General features: G+C 39.3%; 1 protein-coding gene across 2 annotated transcripts in view; it reads left to right on the top strand.

Moving 5' to 3' along the window:
* Positions 1-20,516, top strand: part of LOC130918806 (zinc finger protein GLIS1) — a 283,378-nt gene that overhangs the window by 261,498 nt on the left and 1,364 nt on the right. For both annotated transcript variants that reach the window (XM_057840888.1, XM_057840889.1), the window contains exons 8-9: positions 16,169-16,308; positions 19,235-19,387. In XM_057840888.1, coding sequence (XP_057696871.1) covers positions 16,169-16,308; positions 19,235-19,387 — 293 coding nt within the window. The remainder of the gene's footprint in view (positions 1-16,168; positions 16,309-19,234; positions 19,388-20,516) is intronic.

The raw sequence follows: 20,516 nt of genomic DNA on the forward strand, positions 1-20,516 counted from the left end.
GGACTGGCGTGGCGCTCAGCGATGCTACTCAGCATTTGTGTTCCATGAAGCCGGAGGTGTTTAATCATACTGGTCGTGCAGCCACCTTTGCTTGATATAGTTGTGTTGGAAATGTTGAACTGAGCTGACTGGTCTTTTTTATTTTGTAAAGTGAAGCCAAACTTTTGAGCCCCGCCGCACCGTGGTTGTAATCAAGTTGCAGTGCACTAACACGCGCCTCTTTTGGCTTCTTCTACTTCGTGGTTTTTGGCAGCAATTTTTTTCCGCTCAGCGGTCGGGGCATCGAAACATGGAGTCGAAATTTTAAAATTCGAACAGTTCCGGAACCATCGGAGTGTTAGAACCGAGTCCCATCGATGCGCGATGCCCAACCCTACTATTAATTCCATGATCCGAGGTGTTTTTCCTATCTGGCATGTATGAGAGGTATCCCAGCCTGAACACGAATGCATTGAAAAATTACCCATTAGACCTGGCGCCCCCTGCAGGGAACAGGAATCACCCTTTTTTACTAGACAGGCTCCTCCTCCAAGGGAAAAAAAAACAATTGACCTCAAACCTGCATCAGTGGAGTCTTAAGACATACGTTCAGGTGCCTGATGAAAAATATTGAGGTTTCGTTGAAGCAGAAGGGTCCAAACCGGAAATTGAAAATGACCGTCGCCATTTTGTCTCGCCACAAATTTTGAACAGTCATAACTTGGCAGACATACAACACATCTGTGCCAAACTTCTCGTGCTTGGTGAAAGTAGTTCTCTGAAGGGTCCTATAGGTGTTATTTGCATCAACTCTGCAGCGCCAACTAGTGACAACAGAAATTCACCCATTTTACTTATACATGTCCAGTTCTTTTCAGGTTGTTCATTGTAGTTACGAGACCTTTAGCAATACTACATTTTAAGGCCCATGTCCACATGTCTCTGTCTGTTGCCATGACGACCCTTTGTTCGCCATTAAAAGGAAGTAGAGTGGTACCTCGACATACGATCGATTTGACACACGATCTTTCTCGACTTACAAACAAGGTCCTGGAACGAATTAACTTCGTAAGTAGAGGTACCACTCTACATTTCTTCAGGGACTTAGGCCACAAAATTTGGCACACTTGGTAGATTGTATAAGCCAAAGTGTTCTTAATTTCCAAATACCAATGATGCCTTAATTACTGTTTCTCTGCAAGCATTTTCATTTCAATTTAGAAAAAATCATTTTAGTTTTCAATAAGGGAATGGCTGCACAGCTCAGTAGCGCCTCCTTTTTCTAGGACCCTCTTCACTAGAGACTTTTCATCCTAGGTGTATGAATGTATTTCTAATCCCTAAAAAAGAGGAGAGTTTCGAGCATGTTATGTTCCCTTGAGATGATGAGTGGGGGACGATCTGCCACCACCCTCACCTTCAATCCTGCTTGCAGGCCTTTGGATTTTGTTGCAATGTGATGAATTGCACATTTTACCTTTATAAGCTTTACAGTTTAAAGTTAAATTTCAAGTTATAATGTGATAAATTTAAGTTTTAAATTAGATGCTACAACAGGATCAATTATTAAAGCTTGATAACTAAATAAACTGTTTTCACGTGATAGTTTTCTTAACCGTAACAATTTGTACACATATCGTGCTAGCCACACAAAAGGTTCACATATTTTCTCCAGCTAGAAAAAGTGTGTAACCTGTTTCTGCCTGTGAAAAAGCAATATTCAGAGCATTTTGGTGGTTTTACAAGGGATGCGCTTTCAACTTGAGAAATCTTAAGAAATCTATGAATCACACTGATAATATTATGAGGGTCCCAAGTTTGTTTTCCAGCGATTTGTCATCCTCGCGGGGCGATCCCGTTCGGAGGATGAACCTACGGGCCCCGCTGACAAAAACCCATTTGGCCCTCGTTCCTGGAAGCGAGTCGCGTCCCCCCCGCGCCCCACGGGGACCGCGCTGGTCACGGCGAGGTCGGCGTGACACATGACTCGCTCTATTTCTGGCACCCGAGTCTGTGTTCATAATGTCCCCACGCGCGAGCCTCTCCTTGTTGGAAGTGATTCATGTGTTAATGAGAGCAAACTGTCAAAGCACCGTGCACGGGGGGCGGGAAGGTGCGGTCGTCTTTTTGCTAAACGCTCCTGGGAGAGGCGACCCGGCGAGGGTTCTGGAAGCAGAGCCAGAAAAGCTGGTTGTGCAATGGGCTTGTACCAACATGTCATTGACACCTCATTTGAACATCATGAGCACAAACAAGTGGGTGGCGGTCAATCGGACGCCGCAGGTGGTCGTTTGACTGGAAATACAATGGATTGGCATTGGTTTGGATGGAGGATGGAAGCAATAGTAAAATTGGCTTACTTGTGTAGTGCTTTTCTACCATTAAAGCATTCAAAGTACTTCGCCTAAAAGGCTCTCCTGTCATTCACCTGCTGACAATGTAGCTTCAGGTTCGGTATTTTGTTCAAACAGTGTTGTTTTTTGCAGCCCTCCTAATTTTTGTCTTAGTCTTTTGGAAGAAAAACTGATTAGTCTTAGTCATAGTTTAGTCATTTCAAAATGTATTCATCTTTGTCCAGTTTTAGTTGACGATTACTCAAAATGTTTTCGTCTGTAAAATTCAAAGGTTTTTGTTCAACCATTCCAAATGAACATTGACAGACAAGTACACATTGTAGCATCTACAAGGACAACGACAACTTGGTAATGATAATACCCACTCAGCAGGAAAACAGTACATTAATTTCAATTAATTAAACCCACCCAGACGCCACAAACCGCATCTATAAAAAGACCAAGAGTTTAAGACGACGCTCACCACCCTACATGCTATTGCTATGCTAATGCTACGAGTTACATTTAGTATGTGATGATCACTCTGCACTAGGCATGTCCCGGTATAAGATTTTGACAGTATGATAACCTTAAGCTAAAATACGGTTTCGCAATATCACGGCATTGCAATTATAGCTCTAAAATGTGTTATTTTGAGATGTATTGGCTAGTTTTATTTCAATTGGACAGGATTGAACATTTTTGCAAATTGAAACATAAACATGGATATAATGTTAAAATAAATTAATAACAAAAAAAATAACTGAATTATTTTAAATAAAATTTAAATAAATAGAACTTATAGACTAAACCCACAGCCACAGCTCAAGTTGCTTAACATTAGAACAAGAATCCTTGGTAATATACAGTAGAACTGGACTTAAACAGTATATGATCAAATTGATTTTACTACTATTAATTAGAGGTGTGCAAAATTTCCGATTCTTAGATTATTCGTGATTCAGCCGTGGAAGATTCGAGAACGATTCACAAACATCCAAATTCCGATTATTGAAATATGCCAAGTAAAGCAGAAGTACAACACACTCAGCGCGCCGCGCGGTCTTCGGGACACAATGAGGAACGAAGCGAGACTAGCTAAACATCATGCTTCTCATTACCCGGCCCCTCGGGTAATGCCAATGCTCAACTCACAGCTCTAGCTCAACTCATGCCACGAGATAAAAAAAACACAACAACATACCTGACTGCTGCCGAAAAGCTGCTACAAAGTACATCCACATAATGTTACGGTAGATATCATTTATATAGGACTAGATGCAATATACAATTCGGTAGCGTTAGCAGCACATCTACAAAAAGCTAGATGCGGGCTTTAGTAAACGGCCGCCATCTTAAAGCAGTACACTTCCCTGCAAGGCTGTTGTAGCGAACCTTCCAAGCAAACTTAATGAACTTTTTATCTAAAATACTCCTAAATCGGTAAAATATTGACTTGAATCTATCTTTAAAATAGTTTTAAAATTTTCACATGTCGAAAGTAGACAAAAGGGAAATTATGGAATAACGGGAGCAATTTTAACAACTTTAACGGTTGATTCACAACATTAAATTCATTGAATGTAGTTTAAAGCTGCTGATACAGAATGGGGACTGGAGTTTTTTATTTACTGTTATTTTTGTATATTTGTTTACTGCTATATGTTAACTTGATACTGAAATAGTAGTTTGGTATAGCCTGAGAGTATTTTTGAACAATTTTGGAACTAAAGTACAAAAAAAAAAAAAAAAAAAGGAGGGGGGTGCATCAATAATCGTTTTATAATCGAATCGGAGCCTCTGAATCGTAATCGTAATCGAATCGTTAGGTGCCCAAAGATTCCCAGCTCTACTATTAATATTAATTAGTTGAATATTGATGAAGAGCAGGAGTGCATGTGTTTGACTCGTATCATTATTTACACATTATACACACACACCCCTCCACCTTCTTTCAACACAGAAAGTCGGCAGAGAGAAAAAAAACCATAGGCTGTATTATGAAAATGTTATTTTGAACAGATGTTCACAATAGCGGAAGACTTCACAAAAGTAGGCTAATGATAGAGAGGAAACTAGGTAGCTGTATAGACATGCTAACTAGCGACGTTATCTGCCTCGTTAACAAACTTACGTTGTAGTATTTGTTTTACCATCGCTAGACATACTAATCACGCTGGAGTGAACTCTCGTAGTTGGTGGGAAACGTTCATGACAGCGTATACTTACTTGTTACATAGAAATTTTGTGTAAGATGATGGATGATAGTCACGTAAATGAGAAATCATGTTGGAGGTGTTGCCTCCCCTGACAACCACCCGCCGCAAGCATGTCGGCTGTCCTTCTTCCTCTAAGCCACGGGTCGGGAACCTATGGCTCGCGAGCCATATCTGGCTCTTTGGACGGCCGCATCTGGCTCGCAGAAATAATTATAAAAAATTAGTTATTAAAAAAAAAAAAAAAAAAAGCTTCGTTATACTCCTTTGCGCATTGCGCAAAACGGTGACGATCCCCGGCGACTAGAAAGGCTGTACGCAGTTATTTTAGTGGGAAAGTGGCAAACATACATGTCGTTGCGTCTATCTATTTATCTGTCTATCAATCGCTTTGGCAACGCAGATGAGGCAGACACTGATTGAGTTGGGTCGCCGTATTTTGCTGTCAAAAAGAGCGGCCGATGTGCGTAGTAAATTTCCCACGGTTTTAGTTTCGTTTTCCCCGCTAATTTTAGAAACCCCTTTGAGAAGATGGCAAAAAGAAAAAAAGACGAGGAGTATCGTACTTTCAGCAGGCATGGATAAAGGAATTTGCCTTTGTGGATAGAGCAGGTTCTACGGTGTGTCTACTATGCAATGATAAAATTGCATATATGAAAAAGTTAAATATAAAGCGGCACTTCAACACCCGCCATATAACATTTGTATCGAACTATCCGGCGTGGGACAACATGAAGAAAGCATGTCAAGAGCTTCTTAAAAGAGTGCAAGCTAGTCAGTCGCAACTCCGTATTTGTGCCAAACAAGGTGACTGGAATTCGGCTAGCTTTGCTAGCACTTTAGCAATTGTGAGAAACGGGAAGCCATTCACAGATGGGGAGTACGCCAAAGTATTCATGCTTGATGTTGCCGGTGAACTTTTTGACGACTTTTCGGATACAGACAAGATTATTAAACGGATAAAAGACATGCCCTTGTCAGCAAGAACTGTTCACGATCGTACCATCATGATGTCAAATCATATTGAGGTAACGCAAGTGAAGTACGTAAATTCGGCTCCATTTTTTTCTCTCGCTTTGGATGAGTCAACGGACGTAAGCAATTTATCACAGTACAGCGTGATCGCAAGGTATGTTGTCGGTGACACACTACATGAGGAAAGTCTGGCAGTTTTGGCTATGCAAGGGACAACAAGAGGGGAGGATTTATTCAAGTCCTTCATTGAGTTCGCTAAAGGAAAAAATCTATCAATGGACAAACCTGTTTCGGTGTGCACTGACGGTGGTCGTGTATGGTGGGAAAAAACAGAGGATTCGTGTCGCTTCTTCGTGAACATGAAATAGACGTATCCTAAGTTTCTCAATGCCTGCATGACGCTTAACCTCATCAAGTATCAACCAGACTACAAAGCCATCAGCAACACTATGCAGCACCAGAAGTCGCATTAATGGTAAGAAATACTCATCATTGATTAGCAACAGCATAACAATCAGTGTTGCACCGATACCATTTTTTGGCCCCGATACCGATACCTGGCTGTGCAGTATCGGCCGATACTGATACCATACCGATACCACCCCGTTTATATATATATATATATATATATATATATATATATATATATATATATATTTTTTTTTTTTTTCTTTATTTTTTTTTTTTTCCCCAAACAGCTACATAATTGGATGTAAAATCATTGCTATCAAGGCTTTGTCAGGCTGTTGCTTACCTTTGCAAAATAGGAAAAAGTACACTAAACCCTAGAAGACAATAGTTGAATAAACCTTTGGCTCTCAAAGGCCAAAATAGTGTTAAATTTGTGAAATGAATAAAACATGTATAATACTAGCCCAACAGTAAGAAAGTAAAAATAAATTCATAATAATAAACTCTGAATGAACTGAATAAACTTTTTTAAACCTGTCAAAGTCCAAACAGTGCAACTTTCATGAAATTATTGCCACATTCTGCTGCTGGTTAGATTGTGTTTTGTTGCTGGGCGTGGGGGCGTGGCACTTGAATCCAATGCAGGCTCATCAACGCAGCATTTAAGCACGGGTGATCTCAGAGAAGGCTGCCGAGATATTTGCCTTGCTGATCGCTATTTGACATCTGGCACAATAATCTCGCTACATTTGCTTGTTATGCCCCTGCATTGGGTTTTTCTGTTAGTGTGCTGCTCTCATTTGTAACCGCTGCCTATCGTCTTAGTTTGTCCGTCGACCTGCTGTCACGGACTCCTTTTGTTATTTCTACTATCCTGCGATCGCGTGTTATTTTTTGTTTACAATCATTAAACCCTTTTATGTTTCCCCCGCTTGTTGTCTGCTTCGAGGTTCAACCTTGTTTCCGCATTTGCGGACGCTAACAATTATAAGTAATAATAATTGACCACAGCATCCCGTCTCTCTTTTTTTTCGGGAGGTGGGAGTCCCTTATTTCTATTTCTGAAAGGTGGCAACAATACTTTGGAAACACTTCCCAAATTACTGCGGCATTTCTTTCAGTAAAAGACAATAAAAGTAAAGTAGACGAAGTGAACTGACCAGAGATTGTTGCTCCGGTCCAGCGGCCTTCTTCCTCTGGATAGCAGTCCTGCTCTTGCAGACTCAAACTCGTTGTGTACGTTCACGTTTCGTCTTCAAATGTTTTATCAAGTTCGAGGTATTGAAACTGGCCGATTTAACTCCACATCTCCAAACTTTCAGGCCGCAAATCTTGCATGCAGCCATTGATTTTAATCGACGGGATTTCTATTTGGAAATATTTCCCGACCGCCGCCATATTTCCTGGTTTGTTTTTCGTCCATATGAAAAAGCCCCCTTTTGATTGGTCAGGAGTGGCTATTGGCACGCTCTCATTGGTCTGGAGCAGGCCAATAGCGATAGCTGCTTGGTGTTCACGTGTCATCACACAACACAGAGACAGAGTGTAGTGAGCGCCAGGAGGAGAAAAAGGCTGTGGTCAAATGTTATAATAATGGATCGGTAAATGGTATCGGCGCCGTCTTTGTTGGTACTCGCCGATACCGATACCACCATTTCGGTACCACCATTTCGGGCCGGATCGGCGCCCCCTGCCGATACTAGTATCGGTATCGGTGCATCTTTAATAACAATGTTATTAAAAAGAATTCAGAGACTTGTTATATTTTAAAAATGTTGAAATTACCTAAAATGCACACATTATTCGTATTTTAAGTTTTAAACATATTGTATGGCTCTCACGGAATTACAAATTAAAAAATGTTGTGCTTATGGCTCTCTCAACGAAAAAGGTTCCCAACCCCTGCTCTAAGTCGTGGCCGTCTGTTTCTTTTCGGTAGCCGAAGTACTCCTATTCTATTGACTTTGTCTTTTTTGAGGGGAGAAAAGCTCAGGTGTAATGTCACCAACAGACAGATGCAGGACAGAGCAACAGCCGGAGGGGGAGGGTTGAGCGCTGCTGCGCCAAGCCACGGATGTCTCGCTACATTTTTGGGGAAATGGAAAATAGTTAATACCGTACTACAGCATGACGGAAAACTTTAATGGCTTTGAAACCTTGACGTTTTCATGCCACAGTAAACCTTGAAACCAGTAACTGGCACATGCCTACTCAGCACAGGCCTTTAAAGGCTAAAGCAACATTGCCTATAGATCTTGCTAAGATAAGAAAACAAATCTTAGCAGGTGTTTCAAAACAAGCAAGCCTTAGAGCGCAGCCTAGCTTGAATTACATCCTGACACTGGTGAGATTGAGGTTCACCCATGATGTCATTCATGTGACACGACCCAAACACTGCTACGATGCAGGCGGATGTACGAGACGAACAATAAAAAATGTTACGAATTGTGAACATATGACAGAAACTTTTATACATTTTGTCACAATTTGTCTCGTCAGACGTAAACTGGCATTCATTTCGTTATGTTTTAGGCACGTTTTTAGCTCGTCACGTCAGGTGAAAATTATTCGTCGACTAAATATTTTTGTTATCGTTGACGAAAACAACAATGTGCTCAAGGATATGAAGGCCACGCTTAGAAGACAACGATCTTACGCAATAACGCAGAAGTGGCATTTTGCCTTATTTTAATTATGCGGTAAATGGTAACTTTAGCTCAAACAAAAACTTCTTAACAGGGAGCAGCTGGATTCAGCCATGTTAAATGAGTTTTGTCATATTTACTGCTGCCACTAGAGGGCAGTGTATTCACTCAAATCAATAAAACTAAATGCAAACAATTTAAAAGCAAACCATTACAACCCCATTCCAATTAAACGAATCCTCGAAGCAGCCAAATTTGATTTGAATTTCTAGAGTTTGATGAATTATTGCAGCATTTTACCTGTGCATTAACTAAATTTCGAAACTGTATATAACAAACAAATCCAATTAAAAAAATAAAAAATAAAATCAATACAATAACTGTGAAGGCTGGCAGTGAATGATCATGTTTCCCTACCATTGACGGCAGAGACCTCCAAATCATTTTGACTGGGAGTGGCTGTCAAAAATGATTTGACGTCCATTGCCGTCAAAGGCAACCAATGAGTTAAACTTTTTGACGTGGTGACGTGCCATAAGCTAAATTGCTCGGAAAGAATCCAAAACATTGTCCGTACTTTACATTTCAATAGTTATCTGATTCCAAAACCCTCAACTAGGGTTGTTCCGATCATGGTTTTTTGCTCCCGATCTGATCCCGATCGTTTTAGTTTGAGTATCTGCCGATCCCGATATTTCCCGATCCGATTGCTTTTTTTTTTTTGCTCCCGATTCAATTCCAAGCATTCCCGAAAATTTTTCCCGATCATATACATTTTGGCAATGCATTAAGAAAAAAATGAATAAAATTCGGACGAATATATACATTTACCATACAGTACATAAGTACCTTATTTGTTTATTATGACAATAAATCCTCAAGGTGGCATTTACATTATTAACATTCTTTCTGTGAGAGGGATCCACGGATAGAAAGACTAGTGACTTTGTATATTTGTTGAGCTTTCAGTAAATGATACTGAAGGCCATGCCCAAATGCATGATGGGAAGTGGAACCATGACTGTGCGTAGTGCTACCAATTTATATATCTTCTCTGCGTTGGGATTTAACATAAGGTGTTAAGAAAAAGATCAATTGCTACCTTGCTTCCCCACATTGCTTCCTTCCCATGATATTTCTAATCGTAGGGAGAGGGATTGTAAGGCTTTAGCCAATTAAAAAAAGGCTCCAAAGGCTGCCAAAATTCCCTCTACTCATTTTACGCTGCCTTTTATCTCCCTATATAGCTAAAACGGCACCATTACAGGTTGAGCGCGACATTGCGTGAGTGGGTCGTGCAGCGCATGCATTAATTGCGTTAAATATTTTAACGTGATACATTTTTTTAAAAAATTAATTACCGCCATTATTGGGATGAATTTGATAACCCTACCTTAAGCCTAAACTAAAGACTCTGGATAAGTGTAACATATTATGTCTGTAACGTTAAATATAATTAGAAAATGATTTAATTAAAAAATATATATATTAAAAAAAGGCATGGCCGATATTTTTTTGCAGATTCCGATACTTTGAAAATGACGTGATCGGACATCCCGATCGATTGGGACATCTCTAGTCTGGAACGTATCTCCCTGCGCCGACCGGGGTTCGTTGTACTTCCACGCGTCCGATCGTCAGCCAGAGTCAACACGAGCGCCGCACTTGTTTTTCCCCGACGTCTTAGCGGGACAAGAACCATTTGGAGAAAGCGATCAAGCGTCGGCGCGGCGGCCTCTGACCTCACAGCTTAAATGTGTTTACCCTGACTCAAACGGCCCATTCACTTTGTGTCACTTTTCCTCCGCTAATATTCAAATATGCTCGGCGGACGACTTAGCGGCCGCGCGAACGTCCGCGGGTGGTAAATGTTGTCGTTGACTGCCGCGTATTGATATTAGAGCCCCTGAGTAAATATTGGCAGGAGGCGTTTTGATACCGCAGCAGTGATTGACACCGGCTAATTGAATTAGAGTGGCAAACTGCACGACATGAAGAGATCCTACTGTGAAACTTCATGCCGCGCGTACGTCCGTTTTTCCGCCAATCCACAAACATTTTTCATGTTTTGGCTCTTCCTTGGAAGTCTCAAAGCTTGCAATGTAGCAAAGCAGCCATTCCTTCAATGTATTTATTCAGATTTAGCATACACGATATACACTCACCGGCCACTTTATTAGGTACACCATGCTAGTAACGGGTTGGACCCCCTTTATGCCCTCAGAACTGCCTCATTTCTTCGTGGCATAGATTCAACAAGGTGCTGGAAGCATTCCTCAGAGAGTTAGGTCCATATTGACATGAAGGCATCACACAGTTGGTGCAGATTTGTCGGCTGCAAATCCATGATGCGAATCTCCCGTTCCACCACATCCCAAAGATGCCCTATTGGATTGAGATCTGGTGACTGTGGAGGCCATTTGGGTACAGTTTACAGATTCCAGCTTTATGACATGGCGCATAATCCTGCTGAAAGTACCCATCAGAAGTTGGGTACATTGTGGTCATAAAGGGATGGACATGGTCAGCAACAATACACAGGTTGGCCGTGGGGTTCCAACGATGCTCAATTGGTACCAAGGGGCCCAAAGAGTGCCAAGAAAATATTCCCCACACCATTACACCACCACCACCAGCCTGAAACGTTGATACAAGGCAGGATGGATCCATGGTTTCATGTTGTTGACGCCAAATTCTGACCCTACCATCCGAATGTCGCAGCAGAAATCGAGACTCATCAGAACAGGCGACGTTTTTCCAATCTTCTATTGTCCAATTTTGATGAGCTTGTGCAAATTGTAGCCTCAGTTTCCTGTTCTTAGCTGAAAGGAGTGGCACCCGGCGTGTTCTTCTGCTGCTGTAGCCCATCTGCCTCAAAGTTCGACGTACTGTGCGTTCAGAGATGCTCTTCTGCCTACCTTGGTTGTACCGGGTGGTTATTTGAGTCACTGTTGCCTTTCTGTCAGCTCGAACCAGTCTGGCCATTCTCCTCTGACCTCTGGCATCAACAAGGCATTTCCGCCCACAGAACTGCCGCTCACTGGATATATTTTCTTTTTCGGCCCATTCTCTGTAAACCCTAGAGATGGTTGTGCGTAAAAATCCCAGTAGATCAGCAGTTTCCGAAATACTCAGACCAGCCCTTCTGGTACCAACAACCATGCCACGTTCAAAGTCACTCAAATCACCTTTCCTCCTCATACTGTTGCTCGGTTTGAACTGCAGGAGATTGTCTTAAACCATGTCTACATGCCTAAATGCACTGAGTTGCCGCCATGTGATTGGCTGATTAGAAATTAAGTGTTAACGAGCAGTTGGACAGGTGTACCTAATAAAGTGGCCAGTGAGTATATATACCGTAAATATATATACCGTATATATATAGTGAAGTTTAAAGTCCCTGTGACACAAAAAAAAACATGTTTATTTCATATTACACACAGTATTTTATGCTCCTGAATGAAATGGACCGCTTGGATGTGTGTGTAAGCGATCGATATATTTATTAAATTTTTTTAAATCCCGCATTATGAAAATGATGACTTCCGGCCACTGTCTCGGATTGGGGAAGGAGGTGAATGTGACGTTAGCGGACTAACCATCTTCACAATACAGCCATTACTATCGTGTGCAGAAGGAGATGCAGATTTTGCGGATTAATACGTTTTGTTTTTTGCGTCACGCCAGCCCAATGTGCTGCAGGCTTTTGTTGCTACACCTGGGAGAGTAGTTTGAAGCTTTTTGGATTTCTAAAAGATCCTTTTCACCACAAATAATGGGCAAAAAAGTCAGAGGGACCAGATGAAAAACTGAGTAACCTACGTGTTTTATGTTATGTCAAATACTGGGATCATGGCAAACGGTTTAATAAGGAGGTGGCTAACATTTTGTGGGCGACAATGCTCCCTGTCCACTGAGAAGGCAACTCGGCTGACGACCGGTGGCTTGTCGCACACCATGGTCGCCGGCCAATAAAGGCATACCTTGGGTTGGGCCAGGGGAGCCCCCCGCTCTCGTCTGTGGTTCTTGATTGTGTCCAGAATTCCAACCCCCTCGGTCCTCTTTGCGTGCCCGCTATACTCGGCTCGGGCTCGGGCAGCCACGCGCTTCGACGTCGCCCGGTTTCTCCACCGAGAATGCACTATTTTCAGCCTTCATTCTCTTCTCCATCCCGGCGACGAGCTCTGCCTGCCTGCCGGGGCTGCAGCAGAACGACGAACCGAAACTTGCTCGCCGCCGGGGGCTGGCTGATCGGTGAAGACAATCAACCCCGCCGCCGTTGGTGACATGAGTCCAAGACTTGGAAAAGCCTCTCTGTTCGGGGTTAGCATGTCGCCTAGCTGTCACGCCTCCTGATTTGTTTACGCTCTGTCCTACATCTCCGAAGCCGGGGCAGGGTAATGACAAAAGCCAGACTTACTCCCGTGGCATAAAATACCGTTCGGGAGGTTTGAAAAGTCGGCAGGTTTGACCATTATGTAGTAATTTTGCCCTGTCGTACTGAATAAATGCATTTTATTTCATATTCCACATAACTGTTTTTTGTCATGACCATACCATTTATTTAGCAATCGGGGAAAAAATAATTAGACAAAAAGAATATGCTGTAAAGATATTGGAGTAGACAGATTGAAACAATGATGATAATTTAGCTGCTCTCTGTCGCATTTTCCTCGTTCTGAATCTTCCCCCTCAATGGGTTGAATTTTAATCAGCTCAAATCGTTACTCTGCCGACATCATCAACCAGCTGGAGGCGCTACAGCGCTATACCGACAGGCGAGGCTAAACATTGGCAGTCTCATTTCTCGTCATCTGCGCTTTGCCAAATTGTTGTATGTAGTCGAATCGTCTCAAAATATGATTTTAATTCACATAATAATGCTACTTAAAGCAGAAATGTGAAGTAATTTCATAACATGCCTAATAGGATCACAATTAAAGTAATTAAACATTGTCCAACAAATAAAGCATGAAAAAATAATTTATATGTTGTATATTTGACAAAATAATCGCGTTTCCGAAGTTCGAGCCTGAAAGGGGACGTACCCGGAAGTGATACATCACACCAAGAATAGCGATGGCAGCGCTCCATACATACGGCAGCCATACAAAGCCCTTCAAACAATGATTCAAACAGCGATATAAGCGATAGATTGAGCGCAAGGGAGGAGATCCAAGTTTTTGAAGAGTTGGAGGAAGAAGAGGAGTTTGGAATTTTATGTTGGACCTAACATGTATTAGCCAGACGCTAATCAGGATGCAAACAATGTGGCTAGACTACCTGACTTGGAATGGATACAAGACCCATCGAGATTACAAGATTGGTAAAATATAGGCTGTTATTATTTTCATGATTTGAAGATGCAGGCATTTGCACCTGATTTTATGTTTTTGTCTATCTGATGACATTGTTAAACAAAAAACAAATCAGACTTCATGTTCATTTTGGCAGATCCGGCAGCTCTCGTGCATATAAAATTATAATATAAAAACGTTGGGGGGAAAGAAGGAGATGAGTCGTTGATGGCTTTCTCCACTTTATTGTGGCAACAATAAGAAAACGAAATAATAGCGGACTGCCGCCACATTCGACCGCGAAGTTTTGCTTCTCGCTGATCTCCTCCTCGCCTCCTACTACTCCAGCGTCTCTTAAACGGATCGTTCATAGTGTCTTGTTATGAGCTTTTTGTTTACAAATGTATCGAACACACGACGTACTGACAACTTTGTTTCTTTATTAACACATGGAGCTAACAGTACAACACGGCTTGGGGCTCTCGGCAGAAAGTGGTGTCTAATGGCGTGAGGAAATGTAGTTTTTTCACACAAGCGAACAGATTACAAAGCACCACTTCAGTGTTGTCCCGAGACTACATTTCCCATGATTCACTGCGTGACCCGCTGATTCGCTGCCAGACATTAAAAGCAACACGCATGTTGTTGTCACCTGTCAGTGGCTCTCGTAAAACACAAACTAGAAGGCCATCAAGCGATCACCGTGAAAGAAACACCAAACCGTACAAATGCAATGCAATGCTTGAAGCACGAAGGTGGAAATACATAATACAAATACAAATAAATTTGCACAAACTCACCGGCGGTGTGTGTCTCTTACTGCAACGTGACCGTGAATTACCGCGACGCCGACCCGCTTATATGCATATCCACACCTCTTTCCCGACTGACAGTGGATTAACCCTTTCGGACAAGATCGTAGATGACGCACAATTTAAACACGTTTAAACTAGCGAATGCAACAACAATTATGATCGGGGATAGCCTCGGCTAACGTCGCTAGCTTATACTGTTCATTCCACAACAGTTGGCAAAAATCACACTTACTTTTTGGCAAATCCTTGATCATAACCAGACCGGTTAAGGAAGCAGGCATCTTCGAAGTGTTTGCAGCAGAGAACACTACTCGATGATGGCGTGAAATTCATTTGCTTCGTGCGAACGAAAGATGTCCATTTACATGCCCTGCTATCCTTTGGCCACGCACGTAATTTCCGAAGATTGCCGAAGGAAAGCATTTTCTTTGTCAAGGGCGTTGCTTTGGGTTAAACAAAGAATCTGGAAGGGTTGAGTTAAAAAACAATTACGAAAATATGCTTATAACTGTTTAGCCGTTGATATTATTCAAAAACATGGTTGGCCAACCTTACTTCGCATTTCCGCTTTAAGACTTTTTTAATCCTGTCACAGGCACTTTAATATGTAGAATAAAAATAGAAAAATGTAACGATAAGTGCCAAAGTAGCGGAGTAAGAGTAGCGTTTCTTCTTCACGTATGGCTTGGTAAAACCACTCTTAGGAGTACATTTTTCTCAAAAAAGTACTCAAGTAAATGTAACGCGTTACTACCCACCTCTGCAGACTAGTAGGTGGGCCGGCCGGCCGAGGAGGCAAACGCCAAGTCCACCTTGTCCAGAGGAGATAGAGATTCATGCGTCGTATGAAAGATTCTCCTCATTCCTAGCATGGGGGGTAGCTGCCAGTGATTGGCTTCTGATTCCTTTTAGCTACACATAGAGGCAGCTTGTCAAAATATGAAGTGTGGAACTGTTTCGTGAGTCGGTGCTGACAGCGGGAGGAGGAGGCCGGCGCAACCGTGCCAAGTCCACCAGGTGCCGTACAACACGGATGGCGTTTTAGGGCAAGTGCACGTTGGGCCTCATTCGGACAGCTTGATTGATTGATTCAGCTTTTGATTTCAACTTGCAGTCGGTAAATAAAAGGCGGCAGGGTGCTGGGTTTTTTCTCATACAGGGTGACTGTATACGTATTTTGAAGTAGTACTGAAGTACTAAAGTTTGATGCCAGTTGCCAAGATGTAGAGCAGAACCGCCATTTCCTGATGTTAAACTCCAGTCGACGACATGAAGAAAAAAAATACAAAAATAAACTGACTCTACATTCCTCGTTCGCGTGATGTCACTTGGCTACTTTCTTGGATAAACACCATTTCGGCATGTTTTCGAACGGCAACACGACGCAGGCCGGTCGGTGTGGCGCACGGTTGGAAGCTCCTGCGCAAGCTCACGAAAAGAATGTGACGGATTTGGATTGAACGGTGAGTTCAATTGACGTTTGTGTGTGTCTTTTAGGGTGTCGGCGCCGCTTCTCTCTCCGGGGATGAAGGGAACCGTCACTCCGCCTCCTGCTCTTGCGCCCCCCGTGTTGGACAAGCATCACGTTCAAGCTCAGCACAAGCAGTTCGTTCATTATCAACACCAGCACAATAATGGTAAGATTTGAGTGGAAGTTTCTGAGGTGAGAGTTTACTCATAACGTATTAGATGCCATTGACGTTTATTGCTGTCAATGGCAGCTAATATGTTAAGTAGGTTTAGTGGTCACTTTGAATGAAAACAACAAAAGAAATGATTACCTAATGTTATTTTTATTCATTCATTCATTCATTCATTTTCCATGCCACTTTTTCCTCACGAGAGTCGCGGAGGTGCTGGAGCCTATCCCAGCTAACTACGGGCAGTAGGCAGGGGACACCCTGAACTGGTTGCCAGCCAATCGCAGATGTTATTTTTAGGGTTGTCAAAATTATCGCGTTAACGGGTGGAAATTAATTTTTTGAAATTGATCACGTTAAAATATTTGATGCATTTAACGCACATGCCCCGCTCAAACAGATTAAAATGACAGCACAGTGTAATGTCCACTTGTTACTTGTGTTTTTTGGTGTTTTGTCACCCTCTCCTGGCGCTTGGGTGCGACTGATTTTATGGGTTTCAGCACCATGAGCATTGTATAATTATTGACATGAACAATGGCGAGCTACTAGTTTATTTTTTGATTGAAAATTTTACAAATTTTATTAAAACGAAAACATTAAGAGAGGTTTTTATATAAAATTTCTATAACTTGTATTAACATTTATCTTTTAAGAACTACAAGTCTTTCTATCCATGGATCTCTTTAACAGAATGTTAATAATGTTAATGCCATCTTGTTGATTTATTGTTATAATTAGTGATGCACGAGAATACATTTTTCAACCGATATCGATAACCGATCATTTCCTGCCCCTTCCACCCGATAACCGATAATGTCACGCCAATAATTCTTTTCAAATATGTACGGTATGTAAAATTTTAAAGTATACAAAGATCAAATGTTACTGTGCAAAAATGTAATTTAGTGCTATTTTTTTCCACATCAAATGTGAACAAGTAGTAAATTCCAACAACTAAACAATGGCAATGACGTTGTGTAATGGTAAGCTTTTGGCAACAATTGCTTAGAGAGTAAACACCCAAGTTGCACAAAAATGCCTTCAAATGTAAGCCATTCCTAACATATATCACATTACTACACTGCAAAAACACCTCCTTAAAACTAGCAGAATTGGACAAAACTGTTGATTGCGCACATTTGGAGGCTAAATCAAGTAGACAATTATCGGATTGCATTATCGGTTGAATTTCGTTTTATCTGGATTATCTGTGTGACCTCATAATTGCCATTATCGGCCGATAATTATCGGTGACCGATATTATCGTGCATCTCTAGTTATAATAAACAAATACAGTGCTTATGTACAGTACATTGAATGTATATATCCGTCTTGTGTCCTATCTTTCCATTCCAACAATAATTTAAAGAAAAATAGGGCATATTTTATAGATGGTTTGAATTGCGATTAATTACGATTAATTAATTTTTAAGCTGTAATTAATTCGATTAAAAATATTAATCGTTTGACAGCCCTAGTTATATTAAATCAAATACTATCACATATTGGCAGAATTTTTTTTCTTATAATTAATATTACTATAATCGTATTTTTTTAATGTAGAAACTGAAATTATAATAAAAGTGAGTATACACTAATTGTGTTTTTCTAGCAATGAAAGTAATAGCAAGTGTATTTGGCTGAAAATTGTATAATAAATGTGGTTAAATAAATCAATAATATGTATTACTAATTTAATAAAATGAGTGTGTTTTTTAAAAACAACTGTTTATAAATTTACTGTGAAATCGTTTCTCTAATTAGTTATTTTTAAATTATGTTAAACTAATTACAATAAGATATAATTGTAAGAAATAAATGTTTTTTTTTTAAATAACGTGTCTTTACTGATATGAAATTTATATGTAAAATGTTATTAGAGTATTCATTTATTTTGAAATTTTATTAAAATAATGAAAATTATTTGTATTTGATAATTAAATCCTAATAAATATTTGTTGTTTTTAAAGAAATAATGTGTCATTACTGAATGTATTTTTTCCCATGTAAATTACATTTGTTTTTGTTATTTTTTGTAAAAAAAAAAAAAAAAAAAAAAAATAGCTTTCCTGAAATTATCAAATCAAATTACAGTTAATTATTTTTTAAAAATGATTGAATTTAATTTTCTTTTTTTTAAATAGAAAAATTAAATTATAAATGAATAAATTTACAAGTAAATACTTTTTAATATGTATATTTTTTTCTTTTGAAACGATATTAAATTAAACTAATAATGTGTATTACTCAATGTAAACTTACATTTAAATTGTTTTTAATGTTATTTTGAAATATTAAATCAAATAAATTCATTTAACAAGAATTAAATAAGCAAAAAACATGTATTTTTTTTAACATTCAGTCATTGCTGAATAACATTGCTGTTATTTTAAAATGACATTAAATTAAATGTAATTAATTAAAATAATGTATTTTTTTGAAAATAGTTATATCATTACTATTACATTACATTATTATTTTGAATAAATATTCAATCGAATGAAAACATAAGATCAAAAAACAATTCCTCATTTTTATCACCTATATATTTTGACCTGAAATCACTGATTTACTAAATGTACACAGTCCAATCCTATTTGCAAACACTCTTCTAACATTTTTAGGGACAGATGTTTTCAAAAACACAAACCCACACACTGTGTCATGCTGTGCTCGAAACCCCTTTTCACGCTTTAAACAGCGTTTCCCCCACGCGCGTCAACACACGGACGCCTCGTCGCCGCTTTGCGGTCACCTCCACATGTTCCAGGAACACTTATTGTGACTCTTGTGGTCCACGTGCAATGAAAACACCGACAATGGCCAAGTCCAAGTTGAGATTTACAATAGCGTGCAGAATAGGACTTCTCCAAGCTTTTCGGGAGTAATTTTACTAAATAAATCTCACTTGTGCCATCAGAATTTCAAGGTAGCTTCCAGAGCTGCTTCCACTTCGCAGACACGTACCGGATGGAGCAAACGATGAGCGGCGGAGGAGATTCTCACGTCTACGCTTCGCACCAGCAGCACAACGGCTTCCACATGGCCACCAGCAACGCTATGGGTTCCGCAGGTAAGCCACCCCATATTGCACAAATGGAAACCACAGGTGTTAAACTAGAGGCCCGTTGGCCAGATCTGGGCTACCACGTCATTCTTTGCGGCCCGCGAAGGTAAATCGTGTGCAGTGATTTAATGTTTTTTCACTAAAATCATGTTTGAATAGACTTTTGGTTGTCCTAAAAAAAAATTTTTTTAAGTAAAAATTAAAAATATATTTACTGTTTTTTCCTCTATTTAAAAAAAAAAAAAAAATGTAAAAATAAAGATATTAACTTTTTATTCCTCTTCTGTTTTTGGTATTTTTTAAAAAAATAAGAAAAAAATAATATAAATAAAAATATAACTATAATAATAAAATAGTTTTTTGCTGTTTTGGTTTGGTGAAAAAACACCGAATGATTAAAAAATGAAAGCAAATATTGACTGGTTTTAACTGTTTTAATTGTTTAGATTAGAAAGATTCGAAAATAAAACAAGTGTTTACTGGTTGTACCCTTTTTTGTTTTATTTACATTATGAAGTTTGTTTTTTAACCTTACATATATATATATATATATATATATATATATATATATATTAGGACATTTGAAATTTCCTAATTGTTTTTCTCTACTTTTTTTTTTTTTTTTTTAATTCAAATTTTAACTTTTTATTTTATATATTATATATAACTAAAATAAAAAGTAGAAAAAATAAAATTGGAAAAAGGAGAGAAAACAGTAGAGAATTTTTTTGGGGGAAATTTATAAATTTCCTAATTTATATATATAGAAAAAAAATTGGAAATCTTTAAATTTATGTAGTCTTTTAAAGATCGAAGACTGCAAAAATCAGGTATTTAATTATTTTTTAACTATTAAAACAGTAAAAAAAAAAAAATAAATAGAATATTTACTGTCCCGCACTTTTTTTTTTCATTAAAAAATGGGAACATTTTAAAATTTATGTGGGATGACAGAAATCAAATATTTACTATTTTGATTAAATAATGAAATACAAATGATATTTACTATTTTTATTATTTTTTAAAAAATGAAAATCAAAGAAGGTAAAATAAGAAATTTAATATAAAATTTACATTATTTGTTTTGTTAATTAAAAAAATTATAAATCAATATTTAGTGTTCACCCCCTTTTTT

The sequence above is a fragment of the Corythoichthys intestinalis genome, chromosome 7 (genome assembly GCF_030265065.1).
Source record: "Corythoichthys intestinalis isolate RoL2023-P3 chromosome 7, ASM3026506v1, whole genome shotgun sequence".
NCBI classification, from domain to species: Eukaryota; Metazoa; Chordata; class Actinopteri; order Syngnathiformes; family Syngnathidae; genus Corythoichthys; species Corythoichthys intestinalis.